At 48.3% G+C, this 16,427-nt stretch overlaps 1 protein-coding gene across 3 annotated transcripts in view; it reads left to right on the top strand.

The window, feature by feature from the left end:
- The first annotated feature begins 2,056 nt into the window (after window positions 1-2,056).
- HVCN1 (hydrogen voltage gated channel 1) overlaps window positions 2,057-16,427 on the top strand; it is a 28,740-nt gene continuing 14,369 nt past the window's right edge. The window contains exons 1-3 of one of the 3 annotated variants that reach the window (XM_060028035.1): window positions 2,057-2,185; window positions 2,686-2,767; window positions 7,003-7,042. In XM_060028035.1, coding sequence (XP_059884018.1) covers window positions 7,022-7,042 — 21 coding nt within the window. In that variant the 5' untranslated portion in view covers window positions 2,057-2,185; window positions 2,686-2,767; window positions 7,003-7,021. Of the gene's footprint in view, window positions 2,186-2,267; window positions 2,656-2,685; window positions 2,768-7,002; window positions 7,043-16,427 lie in introns of those variants that run through there. The other 2 variants (XM_060028037.1, XM_060028038.1) reach the window with 2 other exon arrangements.

The following is a 16,427-nucleotide window of genomic DNA, read 5'->3' as shown; positions in this document are numbered from 1 at the left end:
CGTGAGCCATGGCCGCTGAGCCTGCGCGTCCGGAGCCTGTGCTCCGCAACGGGAGAGGCCACAACAGTGAGAGGCCCGCGCACTGCAAAAAAAAAAAAAAAAAAAAAAAACCGACAGAAAGAGGATTGCAGTGGGAGTTAGGTGAAGGAATACCTGAACCTGTTCCCTCACTCTCTTCCCTTCCCCAGCCCTCAGGGAGTGAACGCAGGGGAGGGCTGGGAAGAAGAGTCCACACTCCTCTACTCTGTCTGGCTGGCCCTGGGGGCGGGAAGGGAGTTTCTAATAAAATATAAAGTGGAAGTTTAGAATGGACCAGACTACACCTTAGGGACCAGAATGGGACTGTTGTAATAACAAAATGTGACTGGGGAGTCAGATCAGACATGTTTTAAGAAAGCCCCCTACCCAGCAGGAGGCAGGAGGCAGGACTGGGAGGAGCAGACTCAATAGGAGCTAATGGAGACAGTATCTCTGTGATAGTCAGAATGCTGGGCCCCCGGAGATATTCAAGTCTGAATCCTCAGAACCTATGAATATGCTACCTTACATGGCAAAAGGACATTGTACATGTGATTAGGTCAAGGATCTTGAGATGGGGAGATTATCCTGGATTGTTCAGGTGGGCCCAATATAATCACAAGGGTCCTTTTAAAAGAGGGAGGGAGGGGCTTCCCTTGTGGTGCAGTGGTTAAGAATCCACCTGCCAATGCAGGGGACATGGGTTCAAGCCCTGGTCCAGGAAGTTCCCACATACTGCAGAGCAACTAAGCCCGTGCGCCACAACTACTGAGCCTGCACTCTAGAGTCCACGAGCTACAGCTGCTGAGCCCGTGTGCCACACTACTGAAGGCCACGCACCTAGAGCCCGTGATCCACAACAAGAGAAGCCACCGCAATGAGAGGCCCGCACACCGCAATGAAGAATGACCCCCGCTCACCACAACTAGAGAAAGCCCACGCACAGCAACAAAGACCCAATGCAACCACATGTAAATAATAAATAAATTTTTTTAAAAATCATATAAAAGAGGGAGGGAAAAGGGTCAGATCTAGAGAAGGAGACTTAACGATGAAAGCAGAGGTCAGAATGATTAGCCAGGAGCCAAGGGATGCAAACAACCTCTCGAAGCTGGAAAAGGCAAGGAATGGATTCCCCCCTCGGGTCTCCAGAAGGGACACAGCCAAGCCAACACCTTGATGCCCTTTGAGACCGCCCCCCCGGACTTCTGACCTCCAGTGCTTTGTTGTTTTAAGTGTTATTTTTGTGCTGTGTTAGGCGACTAGGTTTGTGGTAACTTGGTACAGCAGCCACAGAAAACTAGTATGGCTCCCCCTCCGCCCCGCCCCCGCCCCCGCCCCCGCCCCCGCCCGCCAGCCTAACCAGAAGAAACAGGGAGGTGTGTAGAAGGTGGATGGCTTCTGCCCTTGGAAGTTTGGGACAAGTGGTATTTTGGGGAAGACGGAAGCTAACGGAAGAACTGAGACCAGAGCGAACAGTAACAGAAATAAGGTATGGACAGAGCGCTGGAGAAGCCTGGGTGAGGGAGGGCCTGCAGGGGAGGGACGGTAAAGCTGGGGAAGAGGAGCCCTAGTCGGCCTGAGCAAGGGTGTGCTCTGCCTCGAGGCTGGAAGGCTCCTCCCTCGTGCCAATACCAGCCCAGCTGCAGGGCACCTCCTCTTCACCTCCAGCCTCACCTCCCCCCCCCAACGCAGGGGCGTCCTGACAGCTTCGAGGTTGGCCACCCCCTTAGGGCATTCTGCCCACCCTCCAACCCCTGCCTGCAGATACTGTGCAGGGGACACTCAGGCCCCCCTTAAGTAACCAGGAGTTGGCAGGGGTTAGGGGGGCCGAACAGGAGCCAGCCCTGCTTCCCTGAGTGTGTGTGGTGGGGAGGCGGGTGGACCCGCTGCCAATACATCCCGTTGGAGGAAGGAAGTGGTTCCCTCCTCCCACCCCTTCCCTTAGGGTCGCCTGGGCTAGGATTCTCATGATTCGTGATTGGCTCCCACGGGCGGGACCTTTGTCCATCTGCGGGATTGTAGGAGGCCCAGGTCAGGCTCGGGCCTGCGGAGCGAGGGGGCCGGGTTGGGGGAAGCCAGAGAACAACCGGGAGACCGACAGATAAGCAAGAACGAAGGCAACGGGACAGACGCGGGCCAGAGCCGGAGACCAGCAGCTGACTGAGTTTAGAGGGCAGGGGCGGGAGGAAGGGGCGGGGGCGGGGGCGGGGGCGGGGGCGGGGGGGGGCGGGCGGGACGGCTGGGCAGGCGCCGAGCTCGCAGTTGCTGCGGTGGCCGCCGGCGGGCCGGGCGCAGGGTAAGTGCTCCAGGGCCGGCGCGGGGCGCGCTGCCCTTCTCCGAGCTCTCCCAGCCCGAGTCTGCCAGGGACCCCCGCGGGATCCCAGGAGGCCCCGGTTTGCCGTGGGTTCTAGCGTTTCCCAGCTTGGGGGAACGCGGGCAGGCAGTGATAACTCAGGGATCCCTGCCTGGCCCACGGATTCTAGAATCCAGTGGAGAGGAGGACAGGAGACAGCACGCGCATCTCCCCCTTGAAAACGGAAGTGTTGAAGAACTACCCTTTTGTATGGAGTGCTTACATGGGCCAGGTGCCTTCACTTCATCACGTGCCTCGTAGCAGCAGCAGCAACAGGTGAGGTAGGTACCATCCTTGTCTCCCTCTTCCAGGTGAAGACACCAAGACTCAAAGAGGCCAAGCCACTCGCCAGGGGTCACACAGCCAAAAGAGGCAGAGCCAGAACTCACCCAGGTCGGTGTGAACACCTAAGTCCTCTTACTCATCATGCCTGCCCCGCCCTGTCCTGCACCCCTAGGGAGACGGCAGGGAGAAACCAGTGCTGGGAATAGGGGAGGAGGCCGAGATGAGCCAGCCTGCTCATCCCTGCAGGAAGAACCTCCACAGCAACAAATCCTTCGCCTGGGTAGGGGATGCCAAGGAGTAAGAACAGTGGGTTGGGGCCAGGTTAAACTCCAGGACAGAGAGGAGAGGGCGGTGCAGCCCCTGTCCAGGAACTCCCGGGCCTGTACCAGCACTCCCGCTGGGCACAGGGGGGCTCTTGCAGGCTTAGCCATGGGACTTCAGTTCTCCGTGCCTCAATTTCCTTGTCTGTTTCCTTTGCTTATCCGTAACCTCGGGGTTAAGCATGCTTCGTGCCTCAGAGGATTGCCGAGAAGATTAAATGAGATGGTTGATGTGAAGGCCTAGCCTAGTGCGTGACTCAAGCCGTGCCCCCGCCACCATCCCCACTCATCTGAAAGCGCTTCTCTGTCCTTCACCCTCAAGTCAGAGCTATCTGAGATCTGCAGTATTTCCTACAGCCCCGCCAGCAGCTGGGAGTTTCTTGAGTAAGACCAAGGCTGGGGGCTGCAACTCCTCCCTCTCTGACTCCGAGGGAAAGGCTGGTAGGGGCGGGTTTTGAAAATCTTTGGGGTGAGGCTTGCACAATTCCAGGACTGCCCTGTAGCCCCCAAGCCCTCCCCCACCACCAGTTTTGCAAGAAGGAGGAAGCCTAGCATATTCTTGCTCCAAAACCTGCTCCTCTCTTTGTCCCCGACATCTAGGCCAGCAGCAAGTGCTACTTCTCAGCATATTCTGAATCTGGTCACTCCTCTGCATCCCCACCGTGACCCCCAGATCCTCAGCACTGTCTACTGAACTCTCTGCACAGTCAGGCCCTGATTGATTCCTGACTCTTCTCATGCCCCCATCCTCACTCCACTGCCTGCTCACTGCAGCCATACTGGCCTCCTCCTTCTTTCTTGGACATACTAAATTCTCTGCTCTCTCAGGGTCTGTGCACATGCCCTTCCTTCTCCCAGGAATTCTCTTCCTTGCCATCTTCTTGTGATGCACCTCCTTGCAATTCAGAGACGACCATAAAAGTCATCTACTCAGAAGCCTTACCTCACCACCCCAAGCCGCAGGAGCCACTCTTGCCTGCCCTTTATTGCATTACTGTTTTTCTTTCCGGAGCTTAGCCCTGAGTGATGTTACCTTGCTTATGTGTTTCCTGGCTAAAATGTCAGCCTACCAGGGCCCAGACCTTTTTCTTGTCTCTTCACTTTGGATTCGCCAGAACCCAGTGCCATGCCCTTGCACAGAGTAAAAGTTCTGATAACTGATAAAAGTTCTGCAAGCAGTGTGTGCAATCATCAGAGTTCTACTTCTCATTGCTTAATAGCCTTCTTTCTACATTTCTACATAAACCTCAGAATTGTCATTCCTCCCACTGCCTTCCTCAGCTTTTCCCTACAGTGGGGCTTATAGGCTGTTTCCAGGTTCTAACCCTAATATCCAACTTTGCTTTAAACACTGTGGTACAAATTGCACCTTTTTTTTTTTGCTTTCAAATGATTTTTGAGTTACAGTTTCCAAACTGATGTGTTCAAGTCAAGGGTATGATCATCCTGAAGGCATATACCACTTATTACCAGGTGACTGTTTAGAAAAATTATCCCCAGCAACGTGTGCAAGTTTTCCTACAGCCCCGCAAGCATTGGGTTTTTTCATTTTTTGTTTTGTCTAGTTTAATGGGGAGGTTAGGGCAGGTTTAAATTTTCCATTGCTTAAATTAGTGAATCTGGGTGTTTTTCTATGCATGCACTAGTTCCGTTTCCTGTCCTATGGAGGAAGGAAATCTCCAGGGCACCTTAATTTTTCCCTTCACCTTCACTTTTGGTGGTGGTTCCACTTGAGCCCACCTCGTGAGAGCAGGGTGAGGGCCCCCAGGGGCTGGAACAGGAACACAGCCAGGTGAACTCTGCTGGGTGCAGAAGCTGCTCTACCAGTCAACCAGCAAGAAACTGAGTCCCTTGTGCCCTAAGCATGGTACCGTGGGGAGAAAAAGAACTCTTTTTTTCTTTAGGTCTTCGTGATTTTTTTTCAAAATGGTAGTATTTTTTTAATTACAAAAATAACACATGATACATAAGATCATTCACTGGAACTTTGGGAAGCTAACGTTGGTCACTAATGGGAACTACACACACCCCCTCAGGGGAATCCTGTGTGGTCATCCAAAGAGTGCACTTGCTCTAGAGCACACGGCGTAGAACGGTCTCTGGGACACTGTGTTAGTCTCCTGTGGCTGCTGTAACAAATGACCACACATCTGATGGCTTAAAACAACATAAATTTATTATCTAACAGTTCTAGGGGTCACACGCCCCAAATCAGTCTTGGTACGCCAAGTTCAAGGTGTTGGCAGGGCTATATTGCTTCTGGAGGCTCTAGGGGAGAATCTGTTTCCTTGCCTTCACCAGCTTCTAGAGGCTTCCCTTATTTTTTGGATCATGACCCCATCCCTCCATCTTCAAGACAGCATAACATCTTCAGATCTCACTCTGACTCCAATCCCTGCTTCTGTAGTCATGTCTCCTGTTCTTCTGATTCTCTTGCTGTACTTGTAAAGACCCTTCTGATTACACTGGGCCCACCTGGATAATCCCCGCATCTTGGAGTCCTTAATTTCATCACACCTGGGAAGTCCCTTTTGCGGTGTACATTGACCTATTCACAGGTTCTGGGGATTAGGACTGATGGGGCTATCTTTCAGCCTCCCACACCCTAAAGGGAAATAAGCAAGGTTCAGAGCAGTGTGAGGGCTCACATTTGTTTAAGGGGAAAAAAAAGAATAAGTATGGCTGTGCTTGGAAAGACATAGAATACCTCCAAAAGCTGTGTGGGAAACTGGTAGGAGAGGCTTTCTGGGAAGAACAGGAGTAGAAAGAAGACTTATTTGTCATAGTATCTTTTTGTATTTAAATTTTTTACTACATATGTCACCTATGTTAAAAATAAGTTTTAAGAAGTAACACATAATCATTGTAAAAGTTCAGACCTTCCAGAAGCCAAGAGAAAGAAAATACCCACCCCATCCTCAAATCACTCCCATTTTCTTCAGCAATAACCACTGTAAAGAGTCTGGCTGTATCCTTACAGACTTTTAAAAAAAATGCATATATCATTTTTTCACATAGATGGGATCATACTGCACACACTATGCTATAATGTGATGGGGGGGCACCTGTTATATTACATCTTTCCTCATCCACATATGGAAATGTAACAGCACTGGAGTCTCCCACTCCCAGATGTACTGTAACTGACTCAACCAGACCCTCCCTTGTTGGTGGACATTTAGATTCTTTGCTGCTTTCCAGAGCAATCTCAACACTAACATATGTCTGTCTGGTTCTTAATTGGAGTGAAATTCACATAACATAAAATTAAATTTTTTTAAATTAACTTTTAAAGTGAGCAATTCATTGTCATATAATACATTCCCGATGTGGTGCAACTACCACCTCTATCTAGTTCCAGAACACTTTCGTCACCTCAAAAGGCGACTCTGTCCCCATTAGGCAGTCACTCCTCATTCCCCTCTCCCCGTAGCTCCTGGCCACCACCAGTCTGCTTTCTGTCTGTACAGATTTGCATATTCTGGATATTATACATCAGTGGAACCAAGTACTATGTGACATTTTGTGTCTGGCTTCTTTCACTTAGCATAATGTTGTAGAGGTTCATTCATGTTGTAGCGTGTGTCAGCACTTCATATCTCTTTTATTATTTATTGAGGTATAATTGACCTACAATAGTTTCAGGTGTACAACATAGTGATTCGATATTTGTATATATTGCAAAAGTACTTCATTTCTTTTTATGGCTGGATAACATTCCATTGTATGGATATAACATCTTTTATTTATCCATTCATATGTTAATGGACATGGATTGTTTCCATCTTTGGCTATGAATATTCGTGTACATGTATTTGTTTGAGTGCCTGTTTTCAGTTCTTTTGGGTATATACTCAGGATGTACATCCTTCTCCACATGCTTTGAGCTTTATTATTTACTATTTTCGGACACTGTTAACCTAAGCAAGTTAAAAATAATTTGTAAGAAAGTGTTGGAAAACACATACTACGGCGAATGATAGTAGGATGATAGATCTAGACAAATGTTTTCTTATTTTCCAGATCTGGAGACGACAGGAAAATGGCCACCTGGGATGAAAAGGTAAATTAATTCTGGAAGACTAGCAGCGTTAAGGGACCTCCCAGCTTGAGAAGATAATTCTGTTTGGTGTTTCTAACAAGATAGAGGAAAAACACATGTTCAGGGTGCTTCCACCATACCAAAGTGTTAAAAGTCACCGAGGTGAAAGCTATAGAAGGAACCTCAAGATAGCCTGATAATCGGAAACATTCGAAACCCAGCTCTGCATTTTAATAGCCCTGTATCATTTGGTCATGCCCTTCACCTCCCCGAGCCTCAGTTTCCTTATCTGGAAAATGGGGAAAAGTTAATTAACCACCCCCGTTCCTGAAGGCTCACAGGGAAGAGTTGAGGAGACAATGGTCTCAGAATGCTAGGCCAATACTGAGCCCATAAGTGCTTCTCCCAACTGCTTATTTTACAGGTAGAGACACTTGGGCACAAAGAAGTAAAGCTACTTGCTCAAGATCACACAGGTAGGAAGTGGCAGAAATGAGATTTCAACCTAGCCTGACTCCAAAGAGAATGCTCTGCCTCCTGTGCTGTGTGGCCAACCTGAGTAGGTCTAATAAATTCTGTCCTTGATATCTGGGGTGCAGGCTTGTTGGATTTGGGGAGACATTAGTTGTGAAGGGTGGGGCAAGGTGAAGAGGAAGTGTTGGCTTCCATTTCAGCTGTTCACTTGGAGCTTCTGGGGGCCTGGCCAGGTAGAGTTGTCAGGGCAGTGCCAGAAGCTCAGGGTAGCAGCAGAGTGATGGGGCAGAGTTGGAGAAGCAAGTGTGAGGGTCAGAGGACCATGGGATGTTGATGATGATGATGATGATGATGATGATGATGATGATGGTGGTGGTGGTGGTGGTGGTGGTGGTGGTGGTGGTGGTGGTGGTGGTGGTGGTGGTGGGGATCTTGCATTTCGTCAAACTGATGGCCCCTTTAACTGTAAGAGTATTTCTGATTTAAAGCTGTTTACAATGTGGGAGGAGGAAGTGACCAATGGCATTTACAACATGCCACCAATTCTGATTTCAGAAATGTGGGAAAATGTTCAACTTTGCATTAATGAAATATGGTGGCATTTCCAGCAGAGGGATGACAATCGCCCTCTGTAGAGTTGTGTCAATTCCTGATAAGATATGGGAAGCTTAGTGCCTGCCACCCGATAACAGGAGCTCCGTGAGTTCCAGTTATCATTAATACTCACAGAAAGGCAAATGGAACAGTTTCCTTCACTTATAGCTCCCTACTAGGCAAACCAAAAAAACAAGCGGAAACGCACGCTCGATGGTGGTTATGCTGTGGTGTAACCGGCTCACTCCTGCATCTCACAAGTGGATCAACCCACACGACTGCTGGAAAATAACTTGACAGGGTGTATCAAGAGTCATGAAAATAGTCATAATCAAACCTGGTCATCTTACTTGCGGGAAAGGAAACAACCCATAAAAAGGAAAAAGTATAATTTACAGCACAATTTAGAAACACAAATTTATGTGTTTCTTAGCATGTAAGATGCCATTGATTGTAGATGCACCATTATATTATGTGCTACGAAGAAGAAAAAGTGCCGCCATTTACTGTGATCTAATGTAACACAACACTGACACTGGTCAATTGTAAGACAGACTTCAGAAATGTTAATATGTGAGAAAATGTGGTCTTAGAATTGGTGATAGAGGTGCTAAAAATGAACAGAAAATGCAATAATGAGCACTGACTTCTTGGAAAATTTCTTGGCCATTAAAAAGGCATAAGTCTGATGCATATAGGTAGTGGGGAGAAAATAAGATACAAAGTTGTCTGCAGTCTTCGATTATAATTGTAAAAGACATAGATTAGAGTGAGATGGGTGGATAAGTAGATGATAAATTTGGTGTGTTGGGGTTATTATTTCTTTTTGCTCATGTTTTGACAATAGTAATACTGAAAGAAATAGATCTGGAGTAAAGATCTGCTCATTGGGGTGAATGACAGCAGGTAAAGCTGGGGATTCCGGGTACGTCAGGGGGTCTGGCTGCAGGGACAAGTCGCAAGGGTGGGGGTGAGGACACAAAAACATCAGGGCAAGCAGAGTGTTGGAATGCAGAGCCAAGGACACACCTCGGGGGACTCCTGGGGGCGGGAGCCTGTCTGTCATCGAACAGAGGCCAAAAGAAGGGGTGGCCCTAGCGGCATTGCTGGGGAGCTGGGGAAATTGGACCAGGGCCACGTGTAGCAAATAAGCCTCTTACTGATTCAAAGAACAAGTTCCTTTTAATAATTTACCTTGTGAAGTTAATTATGTTTTTAAAAAACTATTTTAATAGGATTGCTTTTAGGAGATTTTTAATTGTCCAGCTCTGATTTTGGAGAGGAAAACAGCTCTGTCATGGAAGAAACTGGTGGGGTTTTTAGCCATGGCTCAGACCTGATTTGCTGTAGCCAGCTCTGCCCAGAGGGGTCCTCAGCAGGAGAGCTGCCCAGAGGGGCCCCCAGCAGGGCCCTCCCTGCCCCTTCCCACCTCTCTGAGCCTCCGTTTTCCTCTTTTGTAAAATGAGAACAGTGAGGATTAAACAAGATAGTGACTGGAAAGCATTTAGCAGGGTGCCGGGCTATAACAAACGCTTGAAACACAGGAGCTATTGACGCCATCATGAGGATAAAGTGAAACGGTTTTCAGCCCATCAGCTGACCTAGTCCTCAGCTCAGATGATTGCATGTCACCAGCCACATCTGGAGAACCTGGTTGCCAGGTGTGCTTAGAAATCCTTGTGGCCCTTTGGCACACTTCTCACAAGGTGTTTGGAGGCACCAGGTTCATTTACGATGCTGGTTCTTGACCTTGGCTGTACATTGGAGATCCCAACACCCAGGCCACCCCCAGACCAACTGAATCACAATCTTGGGGCCTGTGACCCAGGCACTGGGTTTTTTTTTTAAAGCATCCAGGTGGTTCCAGTGTGCAGCCAGAGCTGAGAGCCATTGGTTAAACTGCAGCTGCACTGGCCTCCTTCCAAGGACCGAGCCACAGTGGGGCAGGAAAGAGGGGAGCCCTGAATTCTTGTTTATCCCATCTTTTCCATGGCTGAAGCATCACTAAGATGTTGGGGGATGGGGTGGCCCAGATGACTCAGTTGTACTGGTGATAGGTCCTAATTTCTAGCTGGGTAACTATATTATTCTTTCTATGCTTTCATTTCTTTCTATGCTTTTGTTAACACAAATAGCAGCCTGACTTATGCTTCCCAGTTAACATGGCTGATTCACAGACTTTGGGCAAGACTGCCACCTCTCTGACAATCATCCTCTCCCTCCCCCAGGGAAATAGAGTACATCCCACCATACCCGTGTTTTTCAAACTCAACCCATTAGTGATTCCTGAAATCCATTAATGGGCTGCCATCAGCCTTTTAAGAAATAGAATAAAGTGGAAAACATAAGTCTCTCACATGTTAACTTTAGTGTTGGTTATAGAACGTATATATGTCAATGTGTACTAAGTGGCAGGATATAAAACGTGTTTCTTACTGAGTAACACTGGGCTGAACTCCCCGCCCAGCATTGGCCTTCACCAGCTGTGAGCTGGGTCCAGGGCAGCATTCAGAGAGGTCGTGCAGGAGGGAGAGGGCTCTGGGCCAGGCAGCCTGGGTCAGAGTCTGAGCTCTGCTTCTCACTGGCTGTGTGAGCTGGGGCAAGTTGCTTGGCCTCTCTGTTTTCAATTTCCTCACCTGTAAATGAAGAGGATTCAGTCCCCACCTTGTCGAGTTGTTGCTGTATGTTACAAAGGGCTTTTGCACAGAGCTCAGAAAATGGCAGTTGCTCTGGGGATAGTTACAATTGCTACAGTTTCCGCTACCTTAAATATTATTTCCCACATCGTCTCCACCCAGCCTCCTGATCAACTTGCCAGGTCAACAGACTCTTCCATCAAGTCAGGAGGGATTCTGACCCTACAGGAAATGGAGAGAAAAGTTGGAGAATACGTCTCTGGGGCACCTGGGCCACCAGTCAGGCTTCTCAGTCTACCAGCAGCACCACCCCCCGCCCAAACTAGTCAGCCGTCACGGTGGTTATTTTCGTGAAACCTCAAACTTCCTCCCCACCCTAGAGAAGGAAAAGCTGCTATGCTTATTTAAAGACTTCCCTGATTTTAAAAATAGGCATTCCTCAGAACATAAATCCCTGGGGACAGGGTAGGGGGAGGTGGCAGTAGAGTACGTGAGCCTCTGGGGTACATGAGTCCCCCAAGAAGAGATATTTGCTCGAGGGATTCATTCCACCCTCCAGGTATGTTTAGTGGGAGGGAACCTGTGGTCTTCCAGGCATGAAGAATACGGAAGATATGGCATGAGCAGAAACCCACCTACCCAGTCCCCTAATGGGGAGTGGGGGAGGAAACAGACTCTGTTACACAAACAGGTGGATCCATCTTCATTGGGGAGGCATGTGGGCCATGCATGAATGCAACAGGGGAGGTACATGGTCAGCTTCCTGGAGCTGAGATGCTTGAGGGAGACCTCGTGAAGGAGGAAAAGAAAAATGACAAGGTGGAAGAGGAGTGGGCGTTCTAGGCAGAGGAAATCACGTGTGCAAAGGCCTTGTGGTCGAAGAAACCTACTGAGTACAAAGGGCTGAATGGAGACCATGTGGCCAGAGCAGAGAGACTGGTGACAGGTGTGGTTAGATAGGCAGGCAGAGGCCACAGAGTGCAGAATGGCTATAGGTCTCTGGAAGGCACTTGGGTCTTTTTTTTTTTCCCAGCCGCACCGCACCACTTGTGAGATCTTAGTTCCTTGACCGGGGATTGAGCCCAGGCCCTTGGCAGTGAAAGCGTGGAGTCCTAACCACTAGACCACCAGGAGATTCCCTGGGTCTTTATTTTTAAGATCAGTGGGAAGCCAAAGAAGAGTTTCAAATAAGGGAGTGCATTAGGGTCCTCAAGATCACCCCAAGTTCAGTGATTCACTAGGAAGGCTCATAGGACTCAGCATACAGTTCCACTCATGGCTAAGATTTTTACAAAGAAGAATCAGCAAAGGGAAAAGATACATGAAGTGAAATCCAGGGGAAGCCAGACACAAGCTTCCAGATTCCTCTCCCAGTGAAGTCACATGGGACTTGCTTAATTCCTCCAGCAGCAAATTGTGACAACACATGCTAGGAGAGCTTGTTAGAGACTCAGCACCCAAGGTTTTTATCTGGGGGCTGGTCACATGGGTACCTTCCAAACTCCAAAAATTCCAGACTACCCAGGGGAAAGCAGCTGTTCTACATAAACCACTTGTCTTTACAAAGAGTCCGGTCACAGTGAGCTGTCCTTACCAGGTGGGAACCCTCCCAAAATCCAAGTTCCCAGATGTCAGCCAAGGGCCAAGCAGGCCTTTCTAAGGGCAGCAGCCCCAGGCCTTTTCTGCACAGGGAGTGATGTGATTATGTTTCAAGAAGTGCTCTCAGGCTGCTGACGAGAATCTAAGAGTGATGGGGAGAACAGTGAGGAGCTGGTACATCCTCCAAGTAAAAGGTGGAGGCTGGGGCAGGGAGGTGGGCAGAAGATGGGAGAAGTAGATGATGAATTCAAGGGTCATTCAGATGCTAAAATGCACAGGGCTTAGTGATAGGTGGGCTTTGGGGGAGGGAGATGGAAGTCAGGGGTTGGGGACAACTTCTCTGACCCTGGCTGGGTGTGTCTGAAGATTCCTGGACCCAGAAGACAAGGTGCAGGTGCAAGTTCATGGACTGTCCACTGGGTGGTGGCAATTGCCATGTTGCAAGTCTCAGTTTCCCCTGCTAAGGGAGAGAGGATTGCATCTCAGAACCTTGATTCAGCCTCTTTCAATATCATCGTTCTTGTTGCTTTAAAAATCGCAGCTTTTCTGGCATGTTTTCCCCCTCATTGGCAGAGCATCTCAGAAAGAACAAAGCTAGTAGACCTGAGTTCATATACCAGCTTTACCACTTATGTTTCTTTGTTTTTAAAAACTGTACACAAACAAGTTCTCAGTGTAAGAAATTAAAACAACAAACAGTATATATTAGGTTGAACCACATGAAATTGTCAGTTTCTACCAATTTTGACCTACAAAAATGGTCATTAAAAACATTTTTTTAAAATATTTATTTATTTTGGCTGCACCTTGTCTTAGTTACGGCATGCAGACTTCTCAGTTGCTTCACATGGGCTTCTTAGTTGCAGCATGCATGTGGGATCTAGTTGCTTGACCAGGGATCGAACCCAGGCCCCTGCATTGGGAGTGTGGAGTCGTACCCACTGGACCATCAGGGAAGTCTCTGAAAATGGTCATTTTTTTTAAAAGTCTTATTTCAGGAAAGTTTTCTTGAATTATATCTTGAACCCTTCTGTTCCATTGTTTTGGTTTTCTTATTCAGGGATTCCAGTTGTATACATTAGATATGTGTGTGTGTCTGTATGTATGTGTATATATATATTTTTTTTTCATTCTCCCTCCCTCCCCACTCCCCCCAAATACTTCATTCTCTGCAGGTTAGATCTTATTACATAAATGACTATTTCTTATGGTTAAACCTAATAGGAAAAAAAAAAGTTTCTCTTCACCCTCCAACCCAATCCCAATCCCTGTCCCTTCATAGAGGTAACCACTTTGTTTGGGTTGTTGATTTTGTTTTTAACAAAAATGGCATTATACATTTTGATCTGTAATATGCTGGTTTTTACTTGATCATAGATGAAAGACATCTTTCTATGTCAGTACGTACAGCCACACTGGCGTACTGCATTCTTAACAGCTGTGTGGTATTCCATAGTGTGGTCTACCACAGTGTATTTAACCATGGACCTTGAGGTTGTAGCAGGTCTGCAGTGAGCATGATGCGTGAGTGTCTTTTTGCTCATGTGTGAGTCCCTTGTCAGGTCAAACAATGACATTTAAAATTTTGATAGAAACTGGTTTAAGGCTAATCCTCCTTTGCTCCCATGCCTGGCACATTGGAGAGACTCAAATATTTTTTCGAAAGATGAAGCTGCCTCATTGCCCTCCTAAGAAGGATGTACCCATTTCCTTGCCCAGCAGGTGGTATAGGGGAGTGCCTTCCTCCCCCCATCTCTGTCACTCTGCCACACCAGGTGACTTTGGGCAGTAGGTCTCCCCTCCCCAAACTTCAGTTTCCCCTTCTGTAGAATGGAGAGACCACACCTCCCTGTCCTACCTCCTTCTCAGGATTTTTGTCAGCATCAAGTGAGAGCAAGAGGGGATGGAGGTGGCCTATAAGCAGCAAACAAAAAGAAACAAGTGGTTTTGTGACCTCCAAAGGAGCCTGCTTTCTCCCAGGAATGCAGGATGGATGTGTGGCCCACGAAGATGAGAGAGAGAATGAGAGAGCACATGGTCTGTAGTACCCTTGGGCTGACTCGGACACACACCCTCTGTATTAGCTTCCTGGGGTCGCCATAACAAATGACCACAAACCAGATGGCTTAAAACAACAGACATTTATTCTCTCAGTTCTGAAGTCCAGAGTTCTAAAATCAGCGTGTTGGCTGGGTTAGAGGGAGGCTCAGATGGAGGGTCTGTTCCATCCCTTTCTCCGAGCTTCTGGTGGTTACTGGCAATCCTTGGCGTTCCTTGGCTTGTAGATGCATCACTCCAGTCTCCGCCTCCATCTTCTCATGTCCTTCTCCTCTGTGTGTCCTCTCCTCTTCTTGTAAGGACACCAGTCACTGGATTTAGGGTCCACCCTAAATCCAGAATGGTTTTATTGCAAGATCTTTTTTTTTGGCCTCACTGTGTGGCTTGCGGGATATTAGTTCCCTGACCAGGGATTGAACCCAGGCCCTCGGCAGCGAAAGCACGGAGTCCTAATCTCTGGACCACCAGGGAATTCCCAGCAAGATCTTTAACTAATTACATCTGCAAAGGCCTGTATTCCAAGCAAGGTCATATTCTGAGGTTTCAGAGGGACGTGAATTTGGGGGCAGCCACAATACATCCCACTACACCCTCCTAACAGGCAGATCTCCAGTCATGGGCTGCCTGGCTTTTTCTCGGCCATGTCTTCTAACACGGGGGCTCCAGGTCATACAGCTCAAGGGCATATCCTGGCTCTGCCATTTTCTGAGTGTATGACTTTAGACAAGGCACCTTTTTCACCCAGACCCAAAATGATGACTTCGACCTCAGAGGGGTGTTAGGAATTAAAATGAAATGGTGCATTTAAGGAATTTACCGGTGTGCTGATACGACAAATAATAAACAATCAACAATAATAGATGTTGCTGCTGTTGTGTCTTGTTTGGGGTACGAGTATTGATTAATAAGCAAATCAGGGGCTTCTCTGGCGGTGCAGTGGTTGGGAGCCCGCCTGCCCATGCGGGGGACGCAGGTTCGTGCCCCGGTCCGGGAGGATCCCGCATGCCGCGGAACGGCTGGGCCTGTGAGCCACGGCCGCTGGGCCTGCGCATCCGGAGCCTGTGCTCTGCGGTGGGAGAGGCCACAGCAGTGAGAGGCCCGCACACCGCAAAAAAAAAAAAAAAAAAAAAAAGCAAATCAGGTCCCTAAAAGTAGGCTGTGGGAGGGAACAGGGAAATGGGGACTTACGGGATATTAGGCCCTGGCAATCAAGAGTCGGCTGACTCTCTTTAAAAGTACCTTTTTCAGTGATTGTTGAATGACCATGAAATAGGGACTTCCCCCTCCTACAGATGGCAGCTTCAGAGTCTGTAAGAATAGACATTCACAAGAACGTTTTCTTCTCCATCAATCGTGGGTCTGTTTTTCTTGTTTTCCCCCCCTTTCCCAGGTAGTAATTTTTCAGATATAATACCTGTCATGTGTAAACCAGAAGTAGGCGATTACCTTTGATGGGTAGCTCCTGCGGTTTTGCTGTTAATGCATTTATTAAATACTTATTGAGTAAGTATTTATTAAATACTTATTAAATACTTATTGAGCCCCTCCCTGTGACTGGAGGAGGAAGAGCATCTGCCCTCCCAGACCAGTGCTGGAGACAGACAACCCTGAGATGTCAAAGTGTTTGTTAGTGAGGGGCTTGATGGGGAAGTAGAGGAAGGACCCTCACCCAGCAGGCGGCGGTTAAGGAAGACCTCCCAGGGGAGGTAAAATCAACGTCTGTAAGACTTGAAAGAGAACTAGGGTGAGACAGGCGAGGGTATTCCAGACAGGGGGCAGGCCGTGTGAAGTCCTGGAAGCAAGAGAGAGCATGGTTTATTCTAGAACCGCAATGCAGTTGGTGTAACTGGAGTGTGGCGGAGGCTGGGGAGGAGACCAAGAGAGCTTTGACCTTGTCCTGAAGGCAGCGGTTGGCAGTGGGTGAGGGTGGAGGGACTGAAGGTAATGGGAAGAGGGGGAGGATAGGCGAGGGCAGGGACACAGCCAGACCAGCCTTGGAGAAAGGTGACCCTGGCCACCACTGGGTGGAGAAAGGGTCAGAGGCA

The sequence above is a fragment of the Delphinus delphis genome, chromosome 13, assembly GCF_949987515.2.
Source record: "Delphinus delphis chromosome 13, mDelDel1.2, whole genome shotgun sequence".
Lineage (NCBI taxonomy): Eukaryota > Metazoa > Chordata > Mammalia > Artiodactyla > Delphinidae > Delphinus > Delphinus delphis.
This window is presented reverse-complemented; position numbering and strand designations above follow the sequence as displayed.